General features: G+C 43.9%; 1 protein-coding gene across 7 annotated transcripts in view; it reads left to right on the forward strand.

The window, feature by feature from the left end:
- The window catches only part of sobpa (sine oculis binding protein homolog (Drosophila) a), a 354,580-nt gene that overhangs the window by 183,062 nt on the left and 144,785 nt on the right, over window positions 1-26,733 (forward strand). For all 7 annotated transcript variants that reach the window (XM_043687068.2, XM_043687067.2, XM_043687070.2 and 4 more), the window contains exon 4: window positions 25,332-25,483. In XM_043687068.2, coding sequence (XP_043543003.1) covers window positions 25,332-25,483 — 152 coding nt within the window. The remainder of the gene's footprint in view (window positions 1-25,331; window positions 25,484-26,733) is intronic.

Genomic DNA, 26,733 nt, shown 5'->3' on the forward strand with positions numbered 1-26,733 from the left:
TCTTTCTCTCTAAATAATATGCTGTTTTTCTATCTTGACATAATGAATAAATTTGCATTGTTATCATCCCAACTGATGTTACTACTTGCCAAGTGAGATCCCAAACTGAAATTTGGTTTGATAGATCATATTTTACATTTGTTTTAGTTTTTTTGGAAAAAATAAACAAACATGCACTGCTGAAGATTCCGTTTTAACAATAAAATATCTATAGTCTACAAAATAATGAAGATAAAATGGAATAAACCCTATTATTTACATATAGCACATATAAAGATTTTGAAATGCACACAGAAAATGCAATCCCAGTAATCCCAAAAATATTCCATTGAATACCAGGCAAAATGCCCCTCTCTATTCCACGTAGGATTTCTTTCAGATGTGACTTCAATTCTCAGCTGTGAGAATCTGGGAATGACATATCACTGAGCTTAAACTTTCTCAGCTTCAGAAAACCTCTTCAGGATTTTACCTAATCACTTTTGGTTTGGAACTTTTCCTGAACTTCTTACACTAAGGTAATTTTTTTAACAATGTGAAACTATCTTCTCCCTTTCTCAGGAGAAAGTGATTTATACATCCAACTTCAGACTGAAACTTTAAAAAATGTTTTTCAAGCTATGGGTGTTTTCCCTAATCAAAGAAACCTCTTTACTCAACCTCTTTATGCTTTTGATACTTAGACTATGACAACTGAATTCTCATCTTTCCATTGCAGACACCTCTCCATCCCAGAGCAGATCTTCCAAAAGCCTGGAATCTAGCAGACAATGCAACCTTCTTCAGTCTCACTCCTAAACACCAATAACGATGGCTAGTCTCCTAATTATACTGTCTGCTACCACCACTATATTTTTATTGATATATGCATTGGCTAAAAGGTCAGAAGTGGGTAATTCTGAAGCAAGTACTTCCCCAAAACTCCCTCAACCTGCCTACAAGGTCCACGTCAGGCATGTGATGAAATATTCTCTATGTGTCTAGTTGAGTAGAGTTCCAAGCTCAAAAAGTCATCCAGAATATGGCAGCAATGTGGTTGCCACTCCATTCACCACTTTAGACATTCGTTCCTACCACCACTTGCACACAAGAGCAGCAGCAGGTACTCCATTGTGCCTACAAAATGTACTGCAGCAACCCACCATGGCTCCTTAAAGATACACTCATCAAGAAGTATAAGGGCAGTAGATGTCTGGGAAGACAACCTGCAAGTTTCCCTCTGAGCCATATGGTATCCTGATTTGGAATTATAATGAATTCCTTCACTGTTGCTGGATGAATATCCTGGAACTCCCTGGCTGATAACTTTGTGCATGTGGCCACACCAAAGAGACTGCAGTGGTTGAAGAATGAAGCTTACCACCAAAGGATAGCCAGAAATGGCAATACATGTTGGCCTAGCTGGTGACATTTACAGTCCATGAAGACATTTTAAAAATGTGTGGTGTGGTGCCATGCCCAGTTTAGTCATCCACCTTGAAGACCTGCTTTCGTTCATAATAGCTGTAAGAACTTTGAAATTATTGAGATATGTAATACCTTCTTGATCATGTACCTGCTTCACTTAGAAGATCTAAACCAAAGGGTGTGACTATTTCCTGGATGAAAGTGCCTCGGTAACTGTGACTTCCCCTGTTGCATCATGCTGCCTAAAGCTCATTGACACTGAACTGATGTTCTACAAACTGCTGACACTTGCTGCATATGTGTTTGCTTTTGATCACACTGATGTCCAAGAGCTCCCATATTATACAGCAACATCACATCACCTACCCTATCAATTCGAGAGAATTTCAATTAATTAATTTACTTTTTATTTAATGCCTTTAGTTCAGCCTATAGTTATATTCTTGTAATTACAGTTAAAGGTCTGGTTACCACAAGCGAAATTCTCTTCAGATAAGAGAATGGAAAAAGCACTCATCCCTAGCAATGCCACTGACCCCTATCCCGAACATTGCTAGCTGTTTTGTAGCTCCTGAATTCACGCTCATTGTTGTGATAAAACTTCTTTACTTTTTCAGCTAGGAGGAGTCAGCAATGGGAGTTAGTATATACTGAACTGAGGTAATGAGCAGCTTGTGGAGTTCAAGTGAATATATGTCCGTGGTCTCTGATAAAGAGGTCATGATGAACTAAATGGCCACAATATTGCTCTGCAATTTCTCTCAGTCCTCAAGTCTGACCACTCTTGTTTGTTTAAGGGCTGTAGGCAGCTGCAACTAAGCAGCATTATTGCTAATTTCACAGCAGACCTGAGTTGGTGATGGTAGGCCTTCATCTTGAAGTACAGTGCTTGTTGTAAACTGAAGAATTTTAAAATCTTGACCCAACAATGATGACAGCTTGTCAGTGTAAGTTTAGAAGTTAGTTGTAGCCTAGTTGTCATTGATAATCCAGGTCAGGGAGATGCCTGTCAATATTTAACCTGATTTTGAATATTCAACATGCAGGAGGAATTATGTGAAATAGTAAACAAGGTAAGATTGTGACTGGACTGTGGAGTAGACAGCAGCTGGCTGGCAGATAAAGACAGCTTACTGTTCCAGGTGAAATCTTTCCCAGCCTCCATTTGAGCTGTTGTGCATTTCCAATATTTACCGTTTTCTTTTTGTTTTGCAACCTTTTCATCTATTTATGTCTGTTCATCGCTGCTTTCTGAAAATTAAAGTGGCATTTTTGATATAGAGGAAAGTACCTGAGCATTAAAAGTGACAGGAATGTCAGTATGTTTGTCCATGCAGGATTATATAAAAAGGTTAATCTAGTATTATGACATGTGCTAATGCAGTTAAATTAATCATCTTCTCATGTCTGAATAACACAATGGAAATTTAGCACAAATTGTCTGAAACATCTGTTCAGATTCAGTACAGGGTCTGACTTGATGTAGTATGTGCTACAATGTTTTAATCCTTTCAAGGTTTATTTTCCACCCCTATGTTTATTTTAATTCAGTCCTAGGATATAGAGAGAAGCTGTTTGGTGTAATCACCAGTTTCAAAAGAAGTGTGTGTTTTTGTTTAGTGCCTTCCTTAAAACCCCCTTGTTGTATTGTGATAATCTCTCCACATGAAATTTAATCGGTAGCATCAAAACAGGAGTTCAGTAGGATGATCACACTAAACTGTTACTCCTCTCGAACCACCTTGCAAAGACACTGGGTTGTTGGAAGCTAATTGGTTTGTTGTGATTTTAAATGAGCGAGAAGGTGAATCTCATTGCATGCATCATCTATTATCCTGTTCGGAAACGGGAGGGGGGAGGTGGTGCTGATGTGCTCTGCCCTGGTCTAATGGATAGTAATTAGACAGTTTAATCCTAGATGGCTGCTGACGGCTGCCTTGGAAGAATAATACCTCGGAGAGCATATTTAGAAGATTTTAAACTGGAAGCGAATAGCATCAGGCCTTCTCATCTTCCCACACACCATGAACTGCCAGCTCTTTTAGTAGATTATGTTGATTTTTGACTGGTTCTTTGTTCTGCATTGAAACTGCTTCCCTCAGTCATAATTTGAGCTGGTGGAAAAAGCAGGATCCATATTTATAAATTGATCAGTATTTTAGTTATTTTAACGCCATATTTACCAAATGTGACATGGATCTTGTAAGGGTCTGAGCAATGTTGGTTACGATGAAATTTGCGGCAGAATTAGACGCGAATCTGGCAAAATCTATCTCCATACTGGGAGTATCTTAACTGCATCTTCAAGTTTCCCGCAAGGCAGTGGCGAGTTGCTGATTTCAGGGGAATGTTAAAGCACCTTATTGTCAGCACAGTCACGCTATTAATACTCAGCTTCCTGTCTTACCAAACCCGCCAAACAAATCAGGCGTTGTCATGCCTCACTGGGGTAGCCGACTGGAAATTCATCTCAGTATTTCCGAAATCATCTCAACCGTTTATAAAAGGACCTTCCCTAGTTTACCTGTCTTTTAGATCCAAGTTGACAGAAAGCACAGATTAGGTTTCAATACTTTACAAGAATGACTACTTATTGCAAACAAATAAATAGTCTTGCTACATATAAACCATTATGAACCTTCAACATCGAACTCTACTAGCGCAAACTCTAATCCCTTTTTTAAACACTCCCTGTTTGCGTGTACAGACGGACAGAGATAAAAACGTCAGGAAATCTCGACATGGAAATTAAAGCAGCTAATTGGAAATTTCACCTCAACTTTTTTTTATTTCAAAAATATACTTTATGCATAAAATAATTTGATGGTCTGTACAGTTGGTCATGCCATACATATGTAAACATGTACATACAGAGATCAGAATTTATCATTTTTATACAGGTCTGTACATTTTTCAATCATATGCCCATATAATTAGCTGAGGTGTCAGCAGAGCCCAACTGACTGCGTGGGCTTCCTGTTCTTCGTTAGGCAGGCAGACTTTACACAGTGGTCTTTCCCCACCGCGCCTTGGTGGCAGCTGCCCCAAGCTTCAGCGCGTTCTTCAACACGTAGTCCTGGACCATGGAATGTGCCAGTCTGCAACACTCAGTCGGGGTCAACTCCTTCAGCTGGAAGATCAACAGGTTTCGGACCACCCAGAGAGCGTCCTTCACCGAGTTGATGATCCTCCAGGCACAGTTGATGTTCGTCTCGGTGTGCGTCCCGGGGAACAGACCATAGAGCACGGAGTCCCGCGTCACGGCACTGCTCGGGACGAACCTCGACAAACACCACTGCATTCCTCTCCAGACTTCCTCTGCATAGGCGCATTCCAGAAGGAGGTGTGTGACAGTCTCGTCCCCCCCGCAGCCACTTCGAGGGCAGCGTGTGGTGCGGCTGAGAGTCCGGGCATGCATAAAGGATCTCACAGGCAGAGCCCTTCTCACCACCAGCCAAGCCATGTCTTGGTGCTTGTTGGAAAGTTCTGGCGATGAGGCATTCTGCCAAATGGCTTTGACAGTCTGCTCAGGGAACCGCTCAATAGGATCCGCCCTCTCCTTTTCCCGAAGGGTCTCAAGAACACTACGTGCTGACCACTTCCTAATGGACTTGTGGTCAAAGATGTTTTTGTTCATAAATTTCTCCACGAAGGACAGATGATACGGGACGGTCCAACTATTCGGAGCGTTCCGCGGCAGCGAGGCCAGGTCCATCCTTCGCAACACCGGGGACAGGTAGAACCTCAGTACGTAGTGACACTTGGTGTTTGCGTACCGGGGATCCACACACAGCTTGATGCAGCCACACACAAAGGTGGCCATCAGGGTGAGGGTGGCATTGGGTGTATTTTTTCCCCTGTTGCCCAGATCTTTCTACAGTGAGTCCCTTCGGACCCGGTCCATCTTTGACCTCCATATAAACTTGAAGATGGCCCGGGTGACTGCAGCGGCACAGGTTCTGGGAATAGGCCAGACCTGTGCCACGTATAATAGCAATAATAGCAATGATAGCAATGACCTGATGACCAGGTTTTTTCCCGCGATGGAGAGCGACCATAGCTTCCATCTGCCCAGTTTCTGCCTCACTTTGCTGATATGCTGCTCCCAAGACTTGGCGCACGCCCCAGCCCCTCCGAACCAAATACCCAGCACCTTCAGGTGGTCGGTCCTGATGGTGAAGGGGATCGAGGATTGGTCGGCCCAGTTCGCGAAGAACATGGCCTCGCTCTTGCCTCGGTTTACCTTGGCCCCCGAGGCCCGTTCGAACTGGTCACAAATGCACATGAGTCTGCGCACGGACAGCGGATCCGAGCAGAAAACGGCGACGTCATCCATGTACAGGGAGGCCTTAACCTGCAGGCCCCTGCTGCCAGGAATAGTCACCCCACTCAGGCTCGCATCCTTCCTGATGGACTCGGCAAATGGCTCTATGCAGCACACAAACAAGGCAGGAGAGAGAGGGCAGCCCTGCCTGACTCCAGATCTGACTGGGAAGCTATCTGATTCCCACCTGTTGATTGAGACTGTACTGACAATGTTGGTGTAGACAGTCTGATCCAATTCAGATTCCCTCCCCAAAGTCCATTTTGGAGAGAACATCTCTCATATACGTATGTGATATCCTGTCAAAGGCTTTCTCCTGGTCCAGGCTGATCAGGCAGGTGTCCAACCCTCTGTCCTGCACGTAGGCGATCATATCCCTGAGGAGTGCGAGACTCTCAGCGATCTTCCTGCCCGGCACAGCACAGGTTTGGTCAGGGTGGATCACCGATCCCAGAGCAGACCTGACCCGGTTGGCGATTACCTTTGACAGAATTTTGTAATCTGCATTCAACAGTGAGATTGGTCTCCAATTTTTGAGTTCCTCCCTCTCCCCCTTCCACTTGTAGATGAGGGTGATGATGCCTTTCCTCATGGATTCACTCATGGTACCTGCCCGAAGCATACTGACATACACCTCCAGCAGGTCCTGGCCAATCAAGTCCCACAGAGCGGAATAGAGCTCGACCGGTAAGCCGTCGCTTCCGGGATTTTTATTCTTTTCGAAGGACTCGAGGGCCTTGGTCAGCTCGTCCAGAGATCGCGGCTGGTCCAGCCTCTCCCATGTCCTGTCATCTAGGACCTCCGTGATAGAGGACAGGAACAACTGGGAGGCCGCGCTGTCGGTTGGCTTCGCGTCATACAGACTGGTGTAGAAGGATTTACTGATCCTCATGACGTCAGCCTGAGATGACGTTAGCGAGCCATCTTCTTCCTTCAGGCTGCTGAGCACAGAGCTCTCTTTGTGCACCTTCTGGAAGAAGAAACGTGAGCACGTCTCGTCCTGCTCCACCGAGCGGACCCTGGACCGGAAATTATCTTGGAGGCCTCCGAAGCAAAGAGCGAGGCTTGCTGGCCCTTCACCTCCTTGAGGTCCTCTGTGACATCTACCCCCATCGTCTGCAGCAGGAGCAGGTTCTGCATACTTTCCTGGAGCTGGGACAGTTTTCCCCGCCTCTCTCTCGCCTCCTGAACATCTTTGAAGATGAAGAACCTCTTGATGTTCCCTTTTACTGTTCCCACCAGTCCGCTGGGGACTCAAAGAGGGGCTTCACGGTTCTCCAACCTGCGTAGTCCCTCTTGAGCTCCTCAATGTTTCCCGGGGTCAACAGCTTTGTGTTCAGCTTCCACGTTTCCTTACCAGCCCGCTGCTCGTCCTGTAGGTGACAGTCGGCCAGCAGGAGGCAGTGGTCGGAGAAGAACACCGGCTTGACGTCAGTGGATCTGACCGAGAGCGTTCGGGACACAAACAGGTAATCTATCCTTGAGTGGATAGACCCGTCTGCCCGTGACCAGGTGTATCTACGCTGCGCTCCGTCTGCAGGGGCGCTGAAGACGTCGTGCAGCTTGGCATCTTTTACCGTCTCCATCAGGGCTCTGGATGTGGTGTCCAGTTTACTGTCCCCCCCGCCGGATCGTTCATCTGCATCAATGATACAGTTGAAGTCTCCGGCCAGAATGACCGGCCTGGACGTAGCCAGCAACAGTGGAAGCTGCTGCAGGACGGCCAACCGTTCACTCTTACCCACTGGGGCATACACATTAATCAGTCTCAGGGGAGCATGATGTCGGCGACAAGGAGGCGCCCGCCCACCACCTCCTTAACCTCGGAGATGGTGAAGTTGCCTCCTCTCAACAGGATACCCAGGCCGGAGGCGCGGCTATCGTTGCCCCCCGACCAAACTGACGGCCCATGGGCCCATAAGCTCGACCATCTCCTGTAGCTGCTGAGGTGCGGTATCCCACACTTCTGCAGGAACAGGACGTTGGCTTTAACGTTGGCCAGGAAGCCCATCGTAGAAACACATCGCGTAGCCAATTTGATGCTACGCACATTGATGCTGGCAACTCTTATCCCCATTTTAACAGTGTCCATTTGCTGCTGGTCTTGCCCCTCTGGGGTAGCTGTGTGCATTCCCGTGGTGACGGCAAACTGCTGGACCATCCCAGGGCTGAGGTAGCTGTCCGGCTCCACGCTGGAGCCAGTTCCCCGCTCTGGTGTCTTCGGGTCGGGCCCAGGGTCCGCATGGTCCAGTTCTCCATCTGACAGTGGGGCTGTCACAGGACCGTTGCTCCCAGTTACCTGGAGCTTTGGGCCGGTGGGTACCTCTTGGTTCTCACCGGGTGGGGGGAGGCCTTTACCCGTCCCCTCAGAGGGATCGTCTTTTCCTGCTTGGGTGGTGCTGCCCTCCTTTTTCCCCACGGCGCTCTGTCTCTTCCTCTGGTGACGACCCTCCTTGCGCCCGTCCTCACCGTCGGAAGAGCTGCATGTGTCCTCGTCGCGTAGGTGTCACTTCCCCCCTCGCTGGGTGGCTTTGGGAGGTTTCCTCTTCCTGCTTTTCACAGTAATCCAATCCTCTGCTTCCTTTGGTCCCTTCTCTTCCATTTCCTCCGTCTGTCCTGAAGGAGCTTGGATCGGCTGCTGCACCTCCCCGCTGTCTGCCGTCTGTACCGCTACAGCCCGCCCTTCCTTCTGGTTGCCTCCAGACACCGTTCCCGTGCTGTTTTGTGGTACCTTGCTGGTCTTGGGCGGTCCACGGCTCGTGTTGCCACCTCCGGCCATCTGTGCGTAGGTGGCGGCCCCTCGTCTTGGGCAGGCCTTGTACATGTGGCCCGCCTCTCCGCACAGATTACAGTTCTTGGCCTCCTTACATTCCTTGGTCGGATGGCCTTCCTGCTTGCAGTTTCGGCAGACGGTCACCTTGCAATCCGCCGCCATGTGGCCTGACCTCCCCGCAGGTTCGGCACACTTTTGGCTGCCCTGCGTATGTCAGATAACCTCTGCTTCCTCTGATGGCAAAGCTGGAGGGTGGATGGAGGATGTTCCCACTGGCATCGACCCTCAGGGTTACCCTGACCTGTCGTTTGCTGGTCCAGATCCCGAAAGGATCGACCACATCGGTACTCTCTCCCTCGACCTGGACGTATCTCCTCAAGAAGGTCAGGACATCTGCTGCTGGGACGTGAGGGTTGTACATCTGGATTGTTACAACCCGACTCCTTTCCGCAGGAAGCACACACAACGGGACCGCCGACAAGATGGAGAACAGAGGTTCCCCTTCCTTCTCCTTGAAGACCTTCAGGAGCTGCTCACAATTCTTCACGCTCCTGAAGGTCACATCAAAATAGCCTGCCGCAGGGAAATCCTGCAGGTAGTACACGTCCGCTGCTTCAAACCCGCAGCACTCCAGCAAAATCTTCTTCACAAACACTGTTCGATCGACCGGTGTGTGCTCCTCCACCTTCTTCACAGTCACCCTGACTGTGTTGCGAATGCCCTGGCCAAGGCTGCGAGTGGCTGCTGAGGCCATAGCTCTGAGGTTGGCTGGTACCTGAATTGGCGTTAGGCCGAAGCCAGCATAAAGATCCACCAAGAGCAGGTCAGCACAACCCAACGATTTTCCAAAGGCCAATCACGATCCAGCGATGGTCTCCAGCAGCTCCTACGACTCGCAGCACGATCCCTGCGGTTTCTCCCCCGCCAGCACACGTCCGCTGCGTCGAACCGACAGCTCTCGAGCAGAATCTCTTCCTCTGGTCCTCAGGAACTACACATATTCCGAAATTTCACCTCAACGCTGGCTGTGAGAACTCTCCATGTTGCACAGCAGCCAACAGCAGCTCAGGTCAGGATCCCAGGGCACCAGTCCTATGCACCTCTCATTCATGGTTACTTGGGGGAACGGGCCATACCCTGCAACCACGGCTCATGATACAAGTGCACAACTCCCTGACTGATGTGAAGTGCAGATACATCTCTTTATCAGGGTCAGGGATGCTGCAGAGGGGGAACTGCTGAAGATGTGGTTCTGCTGCTTGGACCAGTCTGCGGGACCTTCTGTTATAGTCCGGACAGAGTGTGCTGCAATGTTCTGGTGTGGTGTACTCTGTACAACTTGGATAGGCAATGTAACCATGTGCTGGATGCTGAGGAACTGAGAGAATGGGAGCAGGGTTTTGTGGAGGAGGAGGAAACATTCCTTGTGTATGAATGAATTAAACAGGTGTTGGGCACTAAAAGCCATAACAGAACTAGATTGAAACCTGGATCCAGTAGGTGAGATCTGGATGCATAGACCATCAATGATAAAATAGTTGTTGGTTATGGTGCTACCATTTGGTTTGCATTGTAAGGGTAAACCTCAGCCTCTGCTGGTTTCATTTTTTCATTCCCTTTTGGCAGCTGTAAATAAAAGCTCATGTCTGGAATTGTCCAATTGTTTACCTGTAAGTGATGCCCACTCAGCATCATTCAAAATGCGTAGTCAGGATAAACCAGGAGACTAACACCTGTGGTAAGCAAGCTATTGGAACAAATTCTGAGGGACAGAATTAATCTCCACTTGCCAAGGATAGTGAGCATGGCTTTGTAATGGGGAGAGCACATCTCACAAATTTGCTTGAACTTTTCAAGGAGATCACTGAATGTATAGATGAAGGTAGTGCAGTTAATGTAGTCAACATGGACCTCTGTAAGGCTTTTGACCAGGTCTTACAGGGAGACTAGTTAAAAAGGTAAGAGCCCATGGAATCCAGGGAAATTTGGCAAATTGGAGCCAAAATTGGCTTAGTGGTAGGAAGGAGAGTTGTAGTCATAGAGTCCTACAGCACGGAGACAGGCCCTTTGGCCCAAACTGGTCCATGCCGACCAACGTGTCCATCTCCCTGGATTTGGTCCATGTCCTTCTAAACCTTTCCTATCCATGGATTTGTCCAAATGCTTTTTAATATATTTGCCTCAAGCACTTCTGCTGGCAGCTCATTCTAATGCGTAACACGCTCTGTGAAAAAAAGGTTGCCCCTCAGGTACCCTTTTATTCTTTCCCATTAAACTGATGCCCTCTAGTCCTCAATTTCCCAACCCTGGGAAAAAGACTGAGTGTATTCACCCGATCCATGCCTCTCATGATCTCATACACTTCTATAAGCTCCCCCCTTAGTCTCCTACACCCTTAAGAAAAACATCCTAGCTTGTTCAACCTGTCCCTATAACTCAGACTGTTGAATCCTGGCAACATCCTTGTAAATGTCTTCTGCACTTTTTCCTATGGCACCCTACAGCAAGGTTGCCAAAATTGAACACAATGCTCCAAGGGCAGCTTCACCAACATCCTGTACAATTGCAACAGAACCTCCCAACTTCTACACTCAACGCCCTGACCAATGAAGACCAGTGTGCCAAAAGAGGGTGATGGTTGAAGGTTGTGATCAGAAGCCTGTGTCCAGTGGCATACCACAGGGTTCAGTTCCTGGGCTTCTCGCTGCTTGCTGTGTACATCAATGTTCAAAATGTGAATGTAGGAGAATGTTTGAGTAAGATTGCAGATGGCTAGGTGGTCAGGTAACTGGCAAGGAAGAAAGCCTTACATGACAAAATGACATAGATGGGCTGGTCAGACAGGCTGAACAATGGCCAGTGGGACTTAGTCCTGAGATGTTTGTGATGCATTTTACATAGAACATAAAGTACAGCACAGAACAGGCCCTTCGGCCCACGATGTTGTGCCAAGGAGGATTAACAAGGCAAGGGAGTATACCTTGAATGGTAGGACTCTTTGAGGTACAGACAGTCAGGTGGACCCTAGTGTGCATGGCCATAGATCCTTGAAAGTTCTGTAGCAGGACAGATAAGGTGGTTAAAAAGGCAAATGGAACACTTACAACTTTATTAGTCAAAGCATTGAATACACAAGTAAACAGGTTACAGTGGAGCTGTGTATCATATTAGTTAGATACCATCAGGTTGGGGTTGGTAATTAATGAGTGGACTTTGGTAAGATACAGTGAGAAATCTCGATGGGACTAATAGTGAGAATTCCTCCAGAAAATCTGATGTACCCAAAAATAATGTGAGACTCAGCCCAACTTGAACAAGAAAAGGAAAAACCAAGTGCATTAATTGTTAGTGAAATAGCTAGGCGCTCTCATTTATACCTTCACCTCAGTTGAACTGTCCTTCAATCAAATGTTGTGCATTTGTTTCGAAGAATGAGAGGGCCAAAGTGGTGCGAGAACAAAAAAATACAAATTTGACCAAAATGTCAAGACAATATCTGATGGAAATTTGGAAATTGTGTGTTTAAGGATAGATCTAACTTCTGGGTTTGGTTGATTCATTGCCAACAACTTAAAAGGAAAGGTTGGACAAACTGTTAAGTCAAAGCTCCGAATAAAATCCCTTGTTTGGCAGTATTGGTTGAGGGATAAATATCAGTCGAGTCACCAGAGAATAGTGGCATGGGAATCTTCACGTTGACCTGAACAGCTGTTGGTTCAATTCCGGCCAAGTCGCACATGCTCCCATTTTGATTGGATGCTTTTAATCTGTGAGGTAGGGCTTGAAAGTGCAGAATTCAGCATTTAATGTGAGAGTGAAACTGCTGAACCAAAACATTCACTTTCTCTTTTTTGGAGAGTTATCAAAGATATTGTGGACAGAAAAGACAGCTTTGTTATTATTAAATTCCAAGATTCTATTCAATTGTCTATCTGAAAGAAATAATGTGTGATGCTAGCATTGAAATATAATTTAATTTGGTTGCTTAATATTTCAGATTGCTTTCTCTTGAGTAACATTGTCAATGTCAGCTACAGGGACAGACTGCACAATAATCAAAGGAGTTCTGTTCGCTGCTGTGGAAACCTGGCTCTCTATAATGGCCTGAGAGTTCATGCAGAGCTTCCCAACTACAGAAAGCCCTCTACTGGTTGAATGTGCAACAGTATCCAGCTGACAACTTTATTCCATGATGCTGAGACTGAGAATTTGCTACCAGACTGACCACAAAAGCCAGTTCCCATTGCAATGAATGTAGCTACTTGGGGACGAACACAAGCCCCCCTTTATCTGTCACTGATGTCACTAAGAATAGGAAGTCCTGAAATGACAGAGTTCAATGTGACAACAAAATCAAAGTCATTTTAGTGCAACTGCAGCAGTAAGACATTTAGAGAAACATTCTGAATGGAAAGTGTTCCCCATGGACTTCATGCTTGTGATTTATAGCAATATCTAAACTCCATTAAAGCTATTGGTATCTTACACTGTATCAACAATTAAGCTGTGTAATAAACATCACCAAACTTACATTTAAACAGCATTAGAAATATCAAGTCTAGAAGTAGAAATAGCAGGGCGAAGGTGTCAGCAGCTGATTAGCTGAGACAGGGACAGAATCAGGTAGTGACACTGAACTGTAAAGAGGTGGTCCTGGATAGTGTTCTTAGGGTCAAAGCTGATTCAGCCTCAGACAATTTCCCAGGAGAATTGTGTCTTTGAAAGATGAAAGTTTCTGTCTTCTCACAATTTAAGTTGAAGGCAATTTCTGTTCATCAGGTACTGGCTGTCTGACCAGCATTTCCATGGACCTAGATTTAAGGAACATGAGGAAAACCTTTCTTGCACAGTAATCAATTAGGGTCTGAACGCATTGCCTTGAGAGCACGATGGAGGCAGGTTCAATTGAGGTACTTGAAAGGCATTGGAGGGGAATGGCATTAGGAAAACTGCACATTTAGAGAGCTTGCACAGCTGGCAGAGTCAGCATGGCCTATTTCTGTGCTGTGGCAAGTGTATGATTCTGACAGTTTACAGACAGGGAGAGGTAAAGTTTGGTATTGTCGGTGAATGAGGGAAAATGTTTTGGATGATACAATGGAGATGTAGCAAGTAGGTGAGCAAAAGGAGATGATCAAGGATGGAATGAGTCACCTTTCGAAAGCTATGGAGTCATTTGGAAGATTCTTCATTCCCTCGTTCCTCGTCAGTGTACGAGAGGGCAATGCACTGGAGGAAAGAAGAATTCTCCTAGCTTTGTGGTGTTTTCTTTTTGTTAGTTTTTCAAAACAGTTCATTATAAATGATGAGTAGGTAGAGACAGTACTTTAAATACTGAAAGTGAACAGCAGGCTTCCACAACCCATTTAAAGTGAGAAATAATACGTAGTGCTTCAGGTAAGAGAGAGAACTCTCATTTGTAGCATCTTTTGTGGTCTCAGGATCTGTACCACCAATGAAGTACTTTTGAAGTACGGGGCAACTCCCGTATTTGTGGAATTGTTTTTCGCGGTTTCAGTTACCTGCAGTTTCCAGCAGCACAAGCATATTAAAGGGAACCTTCTGGAACGAGGGAACAGGAGGCTGCCCGGAAAGTACATTTCCCATTTAATGGAACAGGTTCACTCTTATCTGCGGTTTCCAGCTTCCGCGGCAGGTTATGGAAGTATCCCCCGCAGGTACGTGGGGGACTACTGTATTATCACTTTCGCAGTGTAGCAAATGTGAGTCAGTGTGCTCCTAGTATGTGCACTAACAGCATTAAGATAATAAGCAGCATATCTGACTGGACTGACTTGGAAATATATTGCTGTTCCTTTGCTGACGCTGGGTCAAAATTCTGCAATTCCCTCCCTAACAGTATTGTGGGTACCTGTACCAAAAGGACTGCAGCAGTTCAAGAAGGCAGCTCAAAAGCATCTTCTCCGGGTGATTAAGGATAGACTATAGACATCCCCACACCATGAGTGAATGAATTTTATTTCTAAATCTGTTTTTGTGATATTGTTTGGGACATAAATATTTGTCAGCTTACTGGGAAGAATTCCTCTGCATCTCTTCAGTTAGTGCCCTGGGATCTTTCACATCTGACATGGAGCTTGAATTAACATCTCATCTGAAAGATACTCAGTCATTATGGCACTGGATTGTCAGTGTGGAGTTTACACTTAAGTCCCTGTGGTGAGATGTGAGCTCACAGAACTGTGACTCAGAAGTAAGAATACAGCTCTTTGTGTCAGCAGGAGCAAGGAAGTACACTAACATGTCAACCTGTATAGTTTCCCTTCTCAGATACTGATGGACCTGCAATGCAATTTGAGCATCTTCCATTTTTGTTAATGATTTCCAGCATTTCCAGTCTTTTTCCTATTTTCTGCATCTTCACATGCATATTTGGCAGATGAGATGTTTTATCTTTTTGTTACTGTCAGTGGTTCCAGACGAATAGGTTTAACAGAATTGTGGAAAATACAAGAATTGTGGAAACTTAAGATTAGGTTTTCACTGAAAACTGTCCCCACCTAGGTCCCACATTGCAAATTCTATTTATAAAGCAGGCCTATGGTGGAGAGATGGGTGAGGGAACATATTTGTTCTACAGAATGTGACAGAGTCCATGTAGTTTAATTGTAACCACATGGGTAAGGCAAATGAATTGCTGTTAAGCAGCTGTTTGACTAAAAGAAAGGATTGTTTTCTGAACTGAGCTATTTTACATACATTGGGAATATGCATTACCTACATGATTGCTCTGCATTCTTATGCTTTGCTGATTAACCATCTGATCTTGCATGAAGTGGGAATTATGAGAAATGGGAGCAATTACAATCGTTAACTAAACTATTTGAATGGGAATTATAATAATGGCTTTGGGATAAAATGTTATTATATTGGCCTCCAGCTTTCTTATTTTGTACAATTGATTTGTGTATGATTAACATATCTTCTTATGTGTGTTAAAGAATTTGAGAGTATTGATGTATATTGTTTTGACCAAGATGTGACGAGTACATTAGATTCATTACTCCATGGTCACAACATAAATTTTTCTTATTTGTCTCATGCTTTCTCTGTATTCAACTCCACACCTGCTCTTGTGGTACACTAGTAGTGTCTCTGCTCCTGAACTAGGAGAAAGTGAGGACTGTTGCGCTTTTCCAGCAACACATTTTCAGCCCTGAACTAGGAGACCCAGGTTCATTTCCCACCTGTTCCAGGGATGTGTGACAATATCGGAGTAGATTGATTAGAAAAAGATCCATCAATCAGATTTCTTTAGTAAACAAAATTATTGATTAATTACAAACAAAAATTGTTCAATGAAGGTGCAATAATGGGTTATCACACAGTTTAATTTGAAAAAGTAAACCTTTATCCCTCCAAACAGCTCAAAATACAAGCACCCACCAGGTAAAAGGGAAAAAGGATTTTGAACCCCATCATTCAATTTTGGGGAAAATATCTTATCAATAATGGTTAGTTCTTGAAAGCCAAAAGAATAAGGTTTGAGAAGTTCAGATGACTGTTGGCCTGACGACCTGGCACACCAAAGTGGATTTTGATGAACACATGCAGTTATTACTGGGGACATTTGAACACTTTGTTGTTTAAGAAATATCAACAAATTCTTGCAAAGGCTTTTCATGCAACAATAGCTGCTCCATTATTCCAGGTATCACAGTGTATCCATAACAAGGATTTTTCTCGAAACAGGCTGGGTAAATGCCTTTTCTTACTAACTAATCCAAATAATATTGAAACCAGACACTGCAACCTAATTGTCATAAACCCAGGCAAAGTATCTCCAGTAAACAAGGACTTATTACAAAATATGTGGCCATCAAGAAATGCCTTGGTAAAAAAAAATAATTTCTTTTCTTTTTTTAAAATTCATTCATGGGTTGTGGACATTGCTGGCTCTAGTTTCTCTAGTTGTCCTTGAGAAGATGATGGTGAGCTGCCTTCTTAAACTGTCACAGCCCATGTGCTCTGGGTTGACCCACAATGCCCTATGGGAGGGAATTCCAGGATTCTGACCCGTTGACAGTGAAGGAACAGTGACATAGTTCCAAGTCAGGATGGTGAGTGGCTGGGAGGGAAACCTGCAGGGTTTGATGTTCCCTTGTATCTGTTGCCTTTGTCCTTCTAGGTCGAAGTAGTCATGGGTTTGGAAGGTGCTGTCGGGAGTCTTTGGTGAATTTCTGCAGTGCACCTTGAGGATAATGTGTACTGCTGCTACTGAATGTGGTGGTGGAGAGGGTAGTTACTTGTAGATGTAGCACTAATCAGGTGGGCTGCTTTGTCCTGGATGGTGTCAAGCTTCTTGAGTGTTGGTTGGGGTGCACTCATCCAGACTTGTGCCATGTAGACGATGGACAAGCTTTGGAAGTCATGAGGTGAGTTACTTGCTTCAGCATTTCTAGTCTCTGACTAGCTCTTATAGCTGCTGTATTTATGTGGTGAGTCCAGTTGAGTTTCTGGTCAATAGTAACCTTCAGGATGTTGATAGTGAGGGATTCAGAGATAGTAACACAACTGAATGTCAAGGACAATGGTTAGATTATCTCTTATTGAAGATAATCATCACTGGCAATTGTGTGGCACAAATGTTCCTTGCCACTTGTCAGCCCAAGCCTGGATACTGTCTAGATCTTGTTGCATTTGAACATGGATTGCTTCAGTATCTGAGGAAACGCGAATGAGGTTGAACGTTCTGCAATCATTGGCAAACATCCCCACTCGTGGCCGAAATGTAGATGAAAGGTCATTGATGAAGCAGCTGAAGGTGGTTGGATTGAGAACACTACTCTGAGGAACTCCTACAGAGATGTCCTGGAGCTGAAATGACTGACCTCTAACAACCACAATCATCTTTCTGTGTACCAGCATGACTCCAGCTCGTGGAAAGTTTGCCCCCGATACCCTTTGGTTTCAGTTTTGCTAGGGATCCTTGATGCCACACTTAGTCAAGAGCAGCCTTAATGTCACTCTCACCTCACTGCTGAAATTCAGCTCTTTTGTCCATATTTGAAGTAAGGCTGTAATGAGACTTGGAGCTGAGTGGCCCTGGTGGAACCCAAATAGGGCATCACTGAGCAGGTTATTGCTGAGCAGGTGCTGCTTGATAGTACTATTGATGACACCTTCCATCACTTTACTGTTGATTGAGAGGAGACTGATGGGGCAGTAATTGACTGAGTTGGATTTGTCCTGCTTTTTACATTAAGGACATACTTGTGTTATATTCCACATTGGCAGATAGATGCCAGTGTTGTAACTATATTGGGAAAGCTTGGCTAGGGGAATGGCAAGTACTGGAACACAGGTATTCAGTATTGCCAGAATGTTGTCAAGGCCCATAGCCTTTGCAGTATCCTATGTCTCTAACCATTTCTTGATATCATATGGAGTGAATCAAATTGATTAAAGACTGGTATCTGTAATGTTGGGGATCACTAGAGAAGGCCGAAATGGATCATCCACCCAGCACTTCTGACTGAACGTTATAGTGAATGCTTCAGCCTTATCTTATGTGTTGGGCTCTTCCATCATTGAGGATGGGGATATTTGTGGAGCGTCCTCCAATGAGTTGTTTCGTTGTCCACCACCATTCACGAATGAATGTGGCCAGGATTGCAGAGCTTAGATCTGATCCATTTGTTGTGAGATTGTTTAGCTCTATTACTTGTTGCTTAGGTGGTTTGGCATGCAAGTAGTCATGTTTGCTAGTTACATCAGATTGATGTTTTATTTTTAGGTATGCCAAGTGCTGGTCCTTGCATGCTGTCCTGCACACTCTATTGAACCAGAGTTGACCCTCTGGCTTGATGGTAATAGTTGAGTGGGGGATATCCCAGACCATGAAGTTACAGATTGTGCTGGTGTATAATTCTGCTGTTGATGGCTCACAGTACCTCATGGATGCCCAGTCTTGAATTGCTAGCTCTGTTTGAAGTCCCATTTAACATGGTGATAGTGCCACACAACAGGATGGAAGCTATTCTCAATGTGAAGGTGGGACCTCATCTCCACAAGGACTGTGCAGTGGTCACTTTTACCGATTTCATCATGGACAGATGCATCTGCAGCTGGCAGCTTGGGAAGGATGAGGTCAAGTATGGCTTTCCCTTTTGGTTCCCTCACCACCTGCCGCAGAGCTAGTCTAGCAGCTATATCCTTTAAGACCCAACAAGCTCAATCAGCTGTGCTGCTGCCAAGCCACACTTGGTGGTGGGTATCGATATCCCCCACCCAGAGACATTATGGACATTATTGACCTCTTTAAATAAAAATCCAGATATCCACCAATCCTTGAAACACAATTCTATAAAGATGAATAAATATGAAGCACTTGTAACAATATTAATATATTCTTTGCATTTATATATATGTGTGTGTGTGTCCCTGCTTGCCTCTGACGTAGTGGTTAGCACCGCTGTCTTACAGTGCCAGGGACCAGAGTTTGATTCCAGCCTCAGATGGCTGTTTGTATGGAGTTTGCACATTCTTCCTGTAACTGTGTGGGTTTCCTCCGGGGGCTCCAGTTTCCTTCCACAGTCCAAAGATGTGTAACTTAAGTGGATTGGCCATGCTAAATTTCCCAGAGTCCAGGGATGTCCAGACTAGGTGGATTAGACATGGGAAATGTGGGGTTACAGGGGTGGGGTGGGGAGTGGATCTTGGTGGGATGCACTTTGGAGGGGGCGGTGTGAGCTGAATGGCCTGCTTCTACATTGCAGGGATTCTGTTCTATGATTCACAAGTGCAAAAGGTCCCTTGTTAGTTCACAGATCGTGGGTTTGCAATTCAAAATAGAATTTGCAATCCTGACCCGCAGTGGATACAGTTTTCAGCTAAGATTAGCGTGGTGCTGGATTAGCACAGCAGGTCAGGCAGCATCTGAGGAGCAGGAAAATTGATGTTTCGGACAAAAGCCCTTCACCGGCCCATCTGCAATACCCACTTCCACATAGTTTTCAGCTAAACAATTGTATATTTCTGAGAGGAGAGTCAGATTGCCGAAGGAGGCACTCAAACGGACACACGAGTGTCATATTTCAAACGCTGGGTTCATAAAGCCTATGATTGGTTGATTGAATCATTCAGCTGTTCATAATAGGCAGTGGACAGAGAATATCCAACTAGCCCGTACTAACAAAGCCCCAAATAAGTAATTGACTGTCAGTTGCGATGGGGTGGTACTTGCTGAACAATTTTGAACATTTAAATAGCAATGGTAACAACCAATTTAAGACAATCAGTTGAGTTCCTATAATGGCTCATTTACTGTTGCTGGACATGACTTATATTCACATACACAGACACCTTCTTTATAAACAAAAGGAACATGTTCAAGCTTTTTTTTAAAACACCCCAAGAGCCTGAGATGCCTGCTGCTTTCTCCATGGCACCACCCCAGCCGGTCAGAGTCAGCCTACAAATGAATCCATACCTTTTGGTCCTGTTGGATAAGCTGTTCTGATAATCTGAAATTTGACATTCTCATAATTATCCTGATGCGTGAAAGATGAAAAACTTCAGCAGCATATGTCTTTTCAGCAATAAAACAAAAGTCCTGATAAATTCTCGCAGTCCTTGCAGGTTGTACAATGCTAGATTTCCTTATCCACCACCTATACTGAACAAGCAAAACATCTTATCCACAAAGAGCTTTCACATTTCTCCAATCCTAATAGGCAGCAAAGTTCAACTGAATATGCAGAGAGGAAGATAAACTTGGAAATAAGTAAAAGTTGAAAATGCTGTGAATGCAATGTCGGAGCTTCAGAACCTGAAAAGAGGAAAAACAGATTAATGTGTTAGATATAGATCTTTGCTACTGCTAGCTCAATGGGGAGTACTCTTCTGTGAGGCTGTGCCTGGCATCCTTTCCTGGGAGGAGGCAGCTGAATAGGCATGTATCTGAATACTAAATGCCAGGAGCAAGTTTAGAGGTGAAATGGTCCATGTGATTATAGGCAGTAACTCTAACATTGTTGCTTCTATTGGGGGGTTAGTTTTACAAGGTGGCATTCTGTAATAGTTCATTATGGAATAAAATCAGGAAATTGTAGAAACACTCAGCGCGTGGCGCACCATCTGAGGAGAGAAGCAGACGTGATATTCATGTCAATCAATCAACACCCATGTTTCTGGGGGACCATCCCCAATAGTTGATATCACTGATTTTTATCAGTTCCATTAGCCAAGCTGACCTCTTGACCAGCTCCTAGACAAGACAATGAGATATTGCTCATGAAGTTTAAAGTTTTTGTGAAGATCTGTAGACTGGGAGGTGGTTGGACTCGTTGCTGGTCTATTCGCCAAGTTTGTAGGTTTGTTAGCAGACGTTTTGTCCCTGTTCTAGGTGACATCATCAGTGTTGTGTTGCCTCCTGTGAAGCACTGCTATACTGTTCCACACTGAATTGATGTTTCCGGTTGTTTGTGAAATGCTATAATTGGCCTTGCCTTGCCAGACTCTCTGCCTGTTATCACTCCACGTGCCACCTTCCTATCTCATCAAAGGTATCAAGACCGCCCATGTCTCTGGATTACTATCTGGTCACCTGATGCTTTCCCTGGATGAGAATGCTGTGTGTTATCCATAGATGCTGAGAGAAGAGGATTGAGAGAACACGCAAACAGATTATTTGTATTAGACTGAGGGTGGAAAACTAACAACCTGAGAATAAAATTAACTTGTCTCAAGAAAGCCTAGAAATGAAACAAAGTTCTTTTTTTCTCAAATTGCTGCACACATGTAGAATTACATTCAAGCAAAAACAATTAATGTTAATTTGATTAAGTACTGAACCATTAACGAAGAACATGCAAATTAGGAGCAGAAATAGGTCATTTGGCCCCGTGGGGCTGTTCCACCTTCCATAAGATCATATTTGCTCAAACTGCTGTCTTAAGTCCACTTTCCCGCCTGTCCACCCATAATGTTTTGACTGCGATGTAGGTAAAGATTCTGCTGAATTCAGCTTGAACCTGTGGTCTGTTCAGAATAGAAGTGATCATTCTATCCTTCACAGAATAGAATTGTTTACATGCTGCTGGGCTTGTGAGCAAGATGTCAGGACATTCTGTTTTATTCCTGAAGCATTGTTCTTTAGTGCTGCACAGTGAAAGATGGACAGCACTGGTTTATCTCCTTAAATCCCCCTATAGAAGAGAAACACACACACACAAGCCTTTAATAGAAAGGTTTCTATCCGGTAGTTCAGGCCGGGAATGGCCAAGCTCATCCATTTAGAATAAATATTTCCACTGATTGGCCAGAATTTAAGCATTTTTTTCTCTGAATTAAGATCTGCTGCTTAACTTTCTGGACTCTTAGACCAACATCTGCTGTGCTCTGCAACCTTAAACCAGCACTTCAACACGATAATGCAGCAGTGTGAATTTGATATAACCCTTTTACTTTAAGAAGACAAACAGACCATATAGTTCTGATCCACAGATAGGCTGATTTATTTTCACAAGCCAAACAGCCCTTTTTTTCAAGATTCCCTACAGTGTGTAAACAGGCGCTTTGGGCCAACAGGGCCACACCGACCCTCTGAAGAACAGCCCCACCCTGACTAATGCACCTATCAGTACAGGCAATTTACCATGGCCAATTCACGCAACCTGCGCATTTTTGGTGTTGTGGGAGGAAACCGGAGCACCCAGAGGAAACCCACACAGTCACGGGGAGAACGTGCAAACTCCACACAGACAGTTGCCCGAGGTAGGAATTGAACCCGGGTCCCTGGCGTGGTGAGGCAGCAGTGCTAACCACTAAGCCACCGTGCCGCTGTTTTGCAGGGGTATTGGTTGTGCTTTGACCAGTTTACGTGTTAAAAACACTTTACCTAACACTCTTGTCACTGAGGTGAACAAAGGGACACAGAATTCAGTTTGCAGTTCAACTCAATTTTATTAATAAAATGTTCCTCATTAAAAACACCATGTGAGCATTTCCCAAATTCCCATAATATATACTGATTATCTAGCTCTATCCGTCTGAGATAGGATCTTACCTGCAATGATCCACGTGTTTGAGCTGGATTGTTGGAATCTCCTTCCTCTCTGACACAAGGCTGGCTCCCTTCCAGGAAGGTGGGTCTCCCAGGTGATGTGGAGCTTTTCCTGGCTCCTCTTGGGTTGCCACACAGCCTTCTGCCCTGAGTCTTGCTGTGAGTTTTTGCTGAGGGGGTATGTTTTTATCCCCTTCACTTTGAATCTTCCAGAATGTTCTATGGCCAAGTGGAGGTGTAAAGTGCACGACCACAGGCACTAGCTGGAATTTCTTCAATGCACACCCCTTTGGTTGTAACTGGTTCCCCTTGAACCTTTCCGGTCTCTTTGACCTTGGTTTCCATTATTCTTTGTCGCCAATAGCTGCTGGCTGCTGTTTCATTTAGTTTGGCCAATTTTCTGTTAAGCTCAATTTCTCCAATTGTGAATCAAATTCGAATGTCCAATTTTGGGCTCATGGTCGCTTGACCAGATGGTGCAACGAGAGAGGGTGTGACATTGACTCGAACTGGATATGACAATGTAAAATTTAATTGTGAGGTGTGCGGCCCGAATAAATACTTTAATGCTGTTTCATGTTGATTAGCTGGGAAATGTGCTCACAGTGCATTAGCTGCTGGCTCACCACAGCACTGGATTCATTCTTTAAATGGAACCTTGTTTACTGTGATGAATTAAAGATGTCAGCGCTAAATACTCACCTTCTCTTCATATGCCAAGCTTTATTTGTTTAAAATAAACAATGGTTGCTAACATCCTTACTTTGGTTAATAATTCAGAAAATCATTTTAATTTTCAGATCCTTGTGAAATGATGGGAAAGAGAAATATCCATCACAAGTAACTTCCAACAGCAAATATCTATTTCCATGTTTTGATCATAATAATTGTCTGCAATTAATTCTATTTCACTCTTGCACCCCCCCCCCCCCACACACACACACAAACAAAAGGTGTGGCCTTTGCACTGTAGATGTTACACAATCAATCAACACCTGGAATTCTGGGGAAATAAAAGGATGGGGACAGAGGCTGGGGACAAGTGATTAAACCACAATGTTCTGAAATCTCACAGAATTAAAGGCCAGTTGATCTTTTTCTGCCCACATAGAGTCATCCAGCACAGAAACAGACCGTTCGGTCCAACTAGCCCATGCCAACCACCTTCCCAAACTAAGCTAGTCCCCCTGCCTACACTTAGTCCATATCCCTACAAACCCTACTCATTCATAAACTTATCCAAATGACTTTTAAATGTTGTAACTGTTCCTGCATCCACCACTTTCTCTTGTAGTTCATTCCACATACGAAACACTGTGTAAACAGGTTGCCCCTCATATCCTCTTTAAATCTTTCTCCTCTCACTTGAAAAATATGGCCCCTAGTTTTGAACTTCCCCCACCCAAGGAAAAAAGATCCTGTCATCCATCTTATCAATTTTTGTGTTCACATATTGCTTCATAAATAATTTGGAATGTAATTATGTACTGCAGTATTATCATAAAATAGCAGGAGAGAACTTGCATTTCTATAGCACCCTTCTTGATCTTAGGCTGCCCCAAATTGCCTGGCAGGTAATGCAACACAGATACTGTGCAGTCTTTGTTGTAATGTAGGAAGCGTGGCAGTTAACTTTTATATAGCAATCTCCCACAAACAGAAACGAGGTAATGACCTCACAAAGAATTTCATTTGATTAATGTTGGCCAAGGGATAAATATTAACCAGGATACCAGGAGAAACTCACCTGTATTCCTTTGAATGGCGCTGTGGTATTCTTTCGGAACACTTAAACGATTTTTGGTTTATTAGTTTATGCACAACGCAACACAGCACCTCCAACAGTCCAGCACTCTTGTATTTTGTAAGAAAATCGTCCATATGCTTTTTAGCCACAAAGTCATTTCAAAATAAATGGTTCAATGTGTTTGGCAAAAAAATAGTCGACAACATTTCATATAGATGCATTGGAAGATCCACATGCTAACATTGCTTGGCATAATTTCACCTGATCGAATCTAACTGGGATCATTCATGACTCAAAAAACAGCATTATATTTAATATTGTATGCAGGAATTATGTGGTTATTAACTTTTCTTATGCTGTAGATTTACGAAGCCATGTACAGACTATGAAATGATGCTGTTTTAATGCTGTAAAGAGGAGTTTATGAATGATTATTGCGGGATATAATTTGAAATTCTACTTTGCGCCATTCTCATGGGTCATTGAGTTAAAGCCAAACAGTTCTGTTCTTCCCTGAATTTCAGAATAACTGGGTTCTAGAATTTGTGTAGGAACCCATTACTTACATCAAAATTGCTTTTAAAAACCTGCACAGTTTAACCCTCTCCAATCCAGAATGGTGTGACAGTCATTACCCAATTTCATAATTTTATGGACTATAGAATCATGTTCGTGTACTCAATCACAAGTGTTCCAACAATGAAATTGCATAAGTATAAATATTTACCGGAAGTATACAACAGTAATAAAACATTAATAACAATGCAAAAGGCAGTAATAAGCAAAGTTTTACTGATGAAAGTATTGTCACTCGGAAAGTATTCTACTAATATTCTGCAGTAAGATGCTTGTGTGTGCGCAACAAAAAATCTGGACAACTGATGTTTCCAAATAATAGCCTTCTGGATTGGAGAGGTTACAATCTATGTATTCTGATTCAGGAGATGATGCAGGGTGCTGCGGCAGGAATGGAATGAGTTGCATTGGGCTAGTCGCCCCACAGTGATGATACTTTTCCTCATGATGTTTTGCATGCTTCTTTTTTGTGTTTCAGATGATGAAATGATAAATGTGCAAATAGTTTGTGCTTGGTGCCAGAAGCTGGGAATTAAGCGTTATTCCCTCAGCATGGGGAGCGAGGTGAAATGTTTCTGCAGTGAAAAGTGTTTTGCAGCTTGCAGACGGGCTTATTTCAAGCGTAACAAGGTAAGAAGTAAACCTGAGAAGAGAGCTTCTCCCAACAATTGATATTCACTTCACATTGTTCTCGGGCAATTCCGAGCCCAAGTTGTTTACATGGGGAGGGGAGTGCAAAGAGGGATTCATTGCCATCAGAATCAACCCTTTGAGGACTGCAACAGTAATTCTGCACTAGATTTTGAGTTTTGATTTTCATGTTTTGTGTGATTTCTTCTGCCCTCCTGTTCCACTGGTGGTGCTTGCTGTTTAACAAGCACTCTGCTCTGGTCTTGAAGGTTTAAAGGAGCTGGTCTGGAAAGGCAAAGGTGGACAGCATCAACTTTTACCCATCCTGCTTCCCCTCCCACCCACCCCAATACCCCTTCTTAAACTCCCTGCTCTACCTGGGAAAGCTTAGTTCAAGATGGGGAGAAAAATATCCATCAGGCAGTTTAGAAAGCAAATCCTGTGCTTGCATTGCCATTCCCTTTCACTCGAAGTAAAGCTGCTGAGTACTTCGACTTGCAAACTGTCTGCTGTTTCACTGTAGATGAATTGGTGCTATGAATTAAAGACTGTTTTATGTTTCCATACATTGCTGAAGTTCTGCTGAATTTAGGATTGGAATTTGACAGGCAATCATGTTGTGATTATTTGTGTTACATGCACCTTTTTTTGGGAAATTGTAAAGGATACTCATTGCTCAAAGGAGTTAAATGTTGATTCATGAATTCACAGTAGTAGTCTGATGAGCACCATTGCATCAATCTTGTGTTCATCAGTATCTGTCTAAACTTTCCTGCTGAAAGATCTGCTAGTTTCAAGAAATGAAACTGTCCTTCATGTTTGTATAAAAGGTCTGTGTGGAAATATTGGTGTCACCTACATGTGAAACATAATTAAGCAAAGAGAGGGGAGAAAGTGCTGTTTATTTCAAAAGATTGATGTACAGTGGAGGGGTTGCTTTAAGTGGGTTATTAATTTTAATATTTAATCCAGCTCATGAGGATTTCCAGAAGTCAATAACTGTGAATCACTCAACTAAATGTGTGACATTAGTGCAATCTCTCAAAAACAACAGACACAGTGATAAATACGAATGTATTCAAAATGCTCGCAAGTTAATTCTGATTTCACCACTCTGTCTCAATTGTTGGCTTAAAACAGGTTCACATTGACTTTTCCTTGACCATCAATGAGCACCAATTTAGTTCAGTAACTAAGTAGGCAGGCCCAAAATTCCAACATTGCAGAAACAAAACTAAATGTGATTATGA

The sequence above is a fragment of the Chiloscyllium plagiosum genome, unplaced genomic scaffold (assembly GCF_037043375.1).
Source record: "Chiloscyllium plagiosum isolate Xiang-an unplaced genomic scaffold, Cpla_swu_hap1 HiC_scaffold_3, whole genome shotgun sequence".
Taxonomy (NCBI): domain Eukaryota; kingdom Metazoa; phylum Chordata; class Chondrichthyes; order Orectolobiformes; family Hemiscylliidae; genus Chiloscyllium; species Chiloscyllium plagiosum.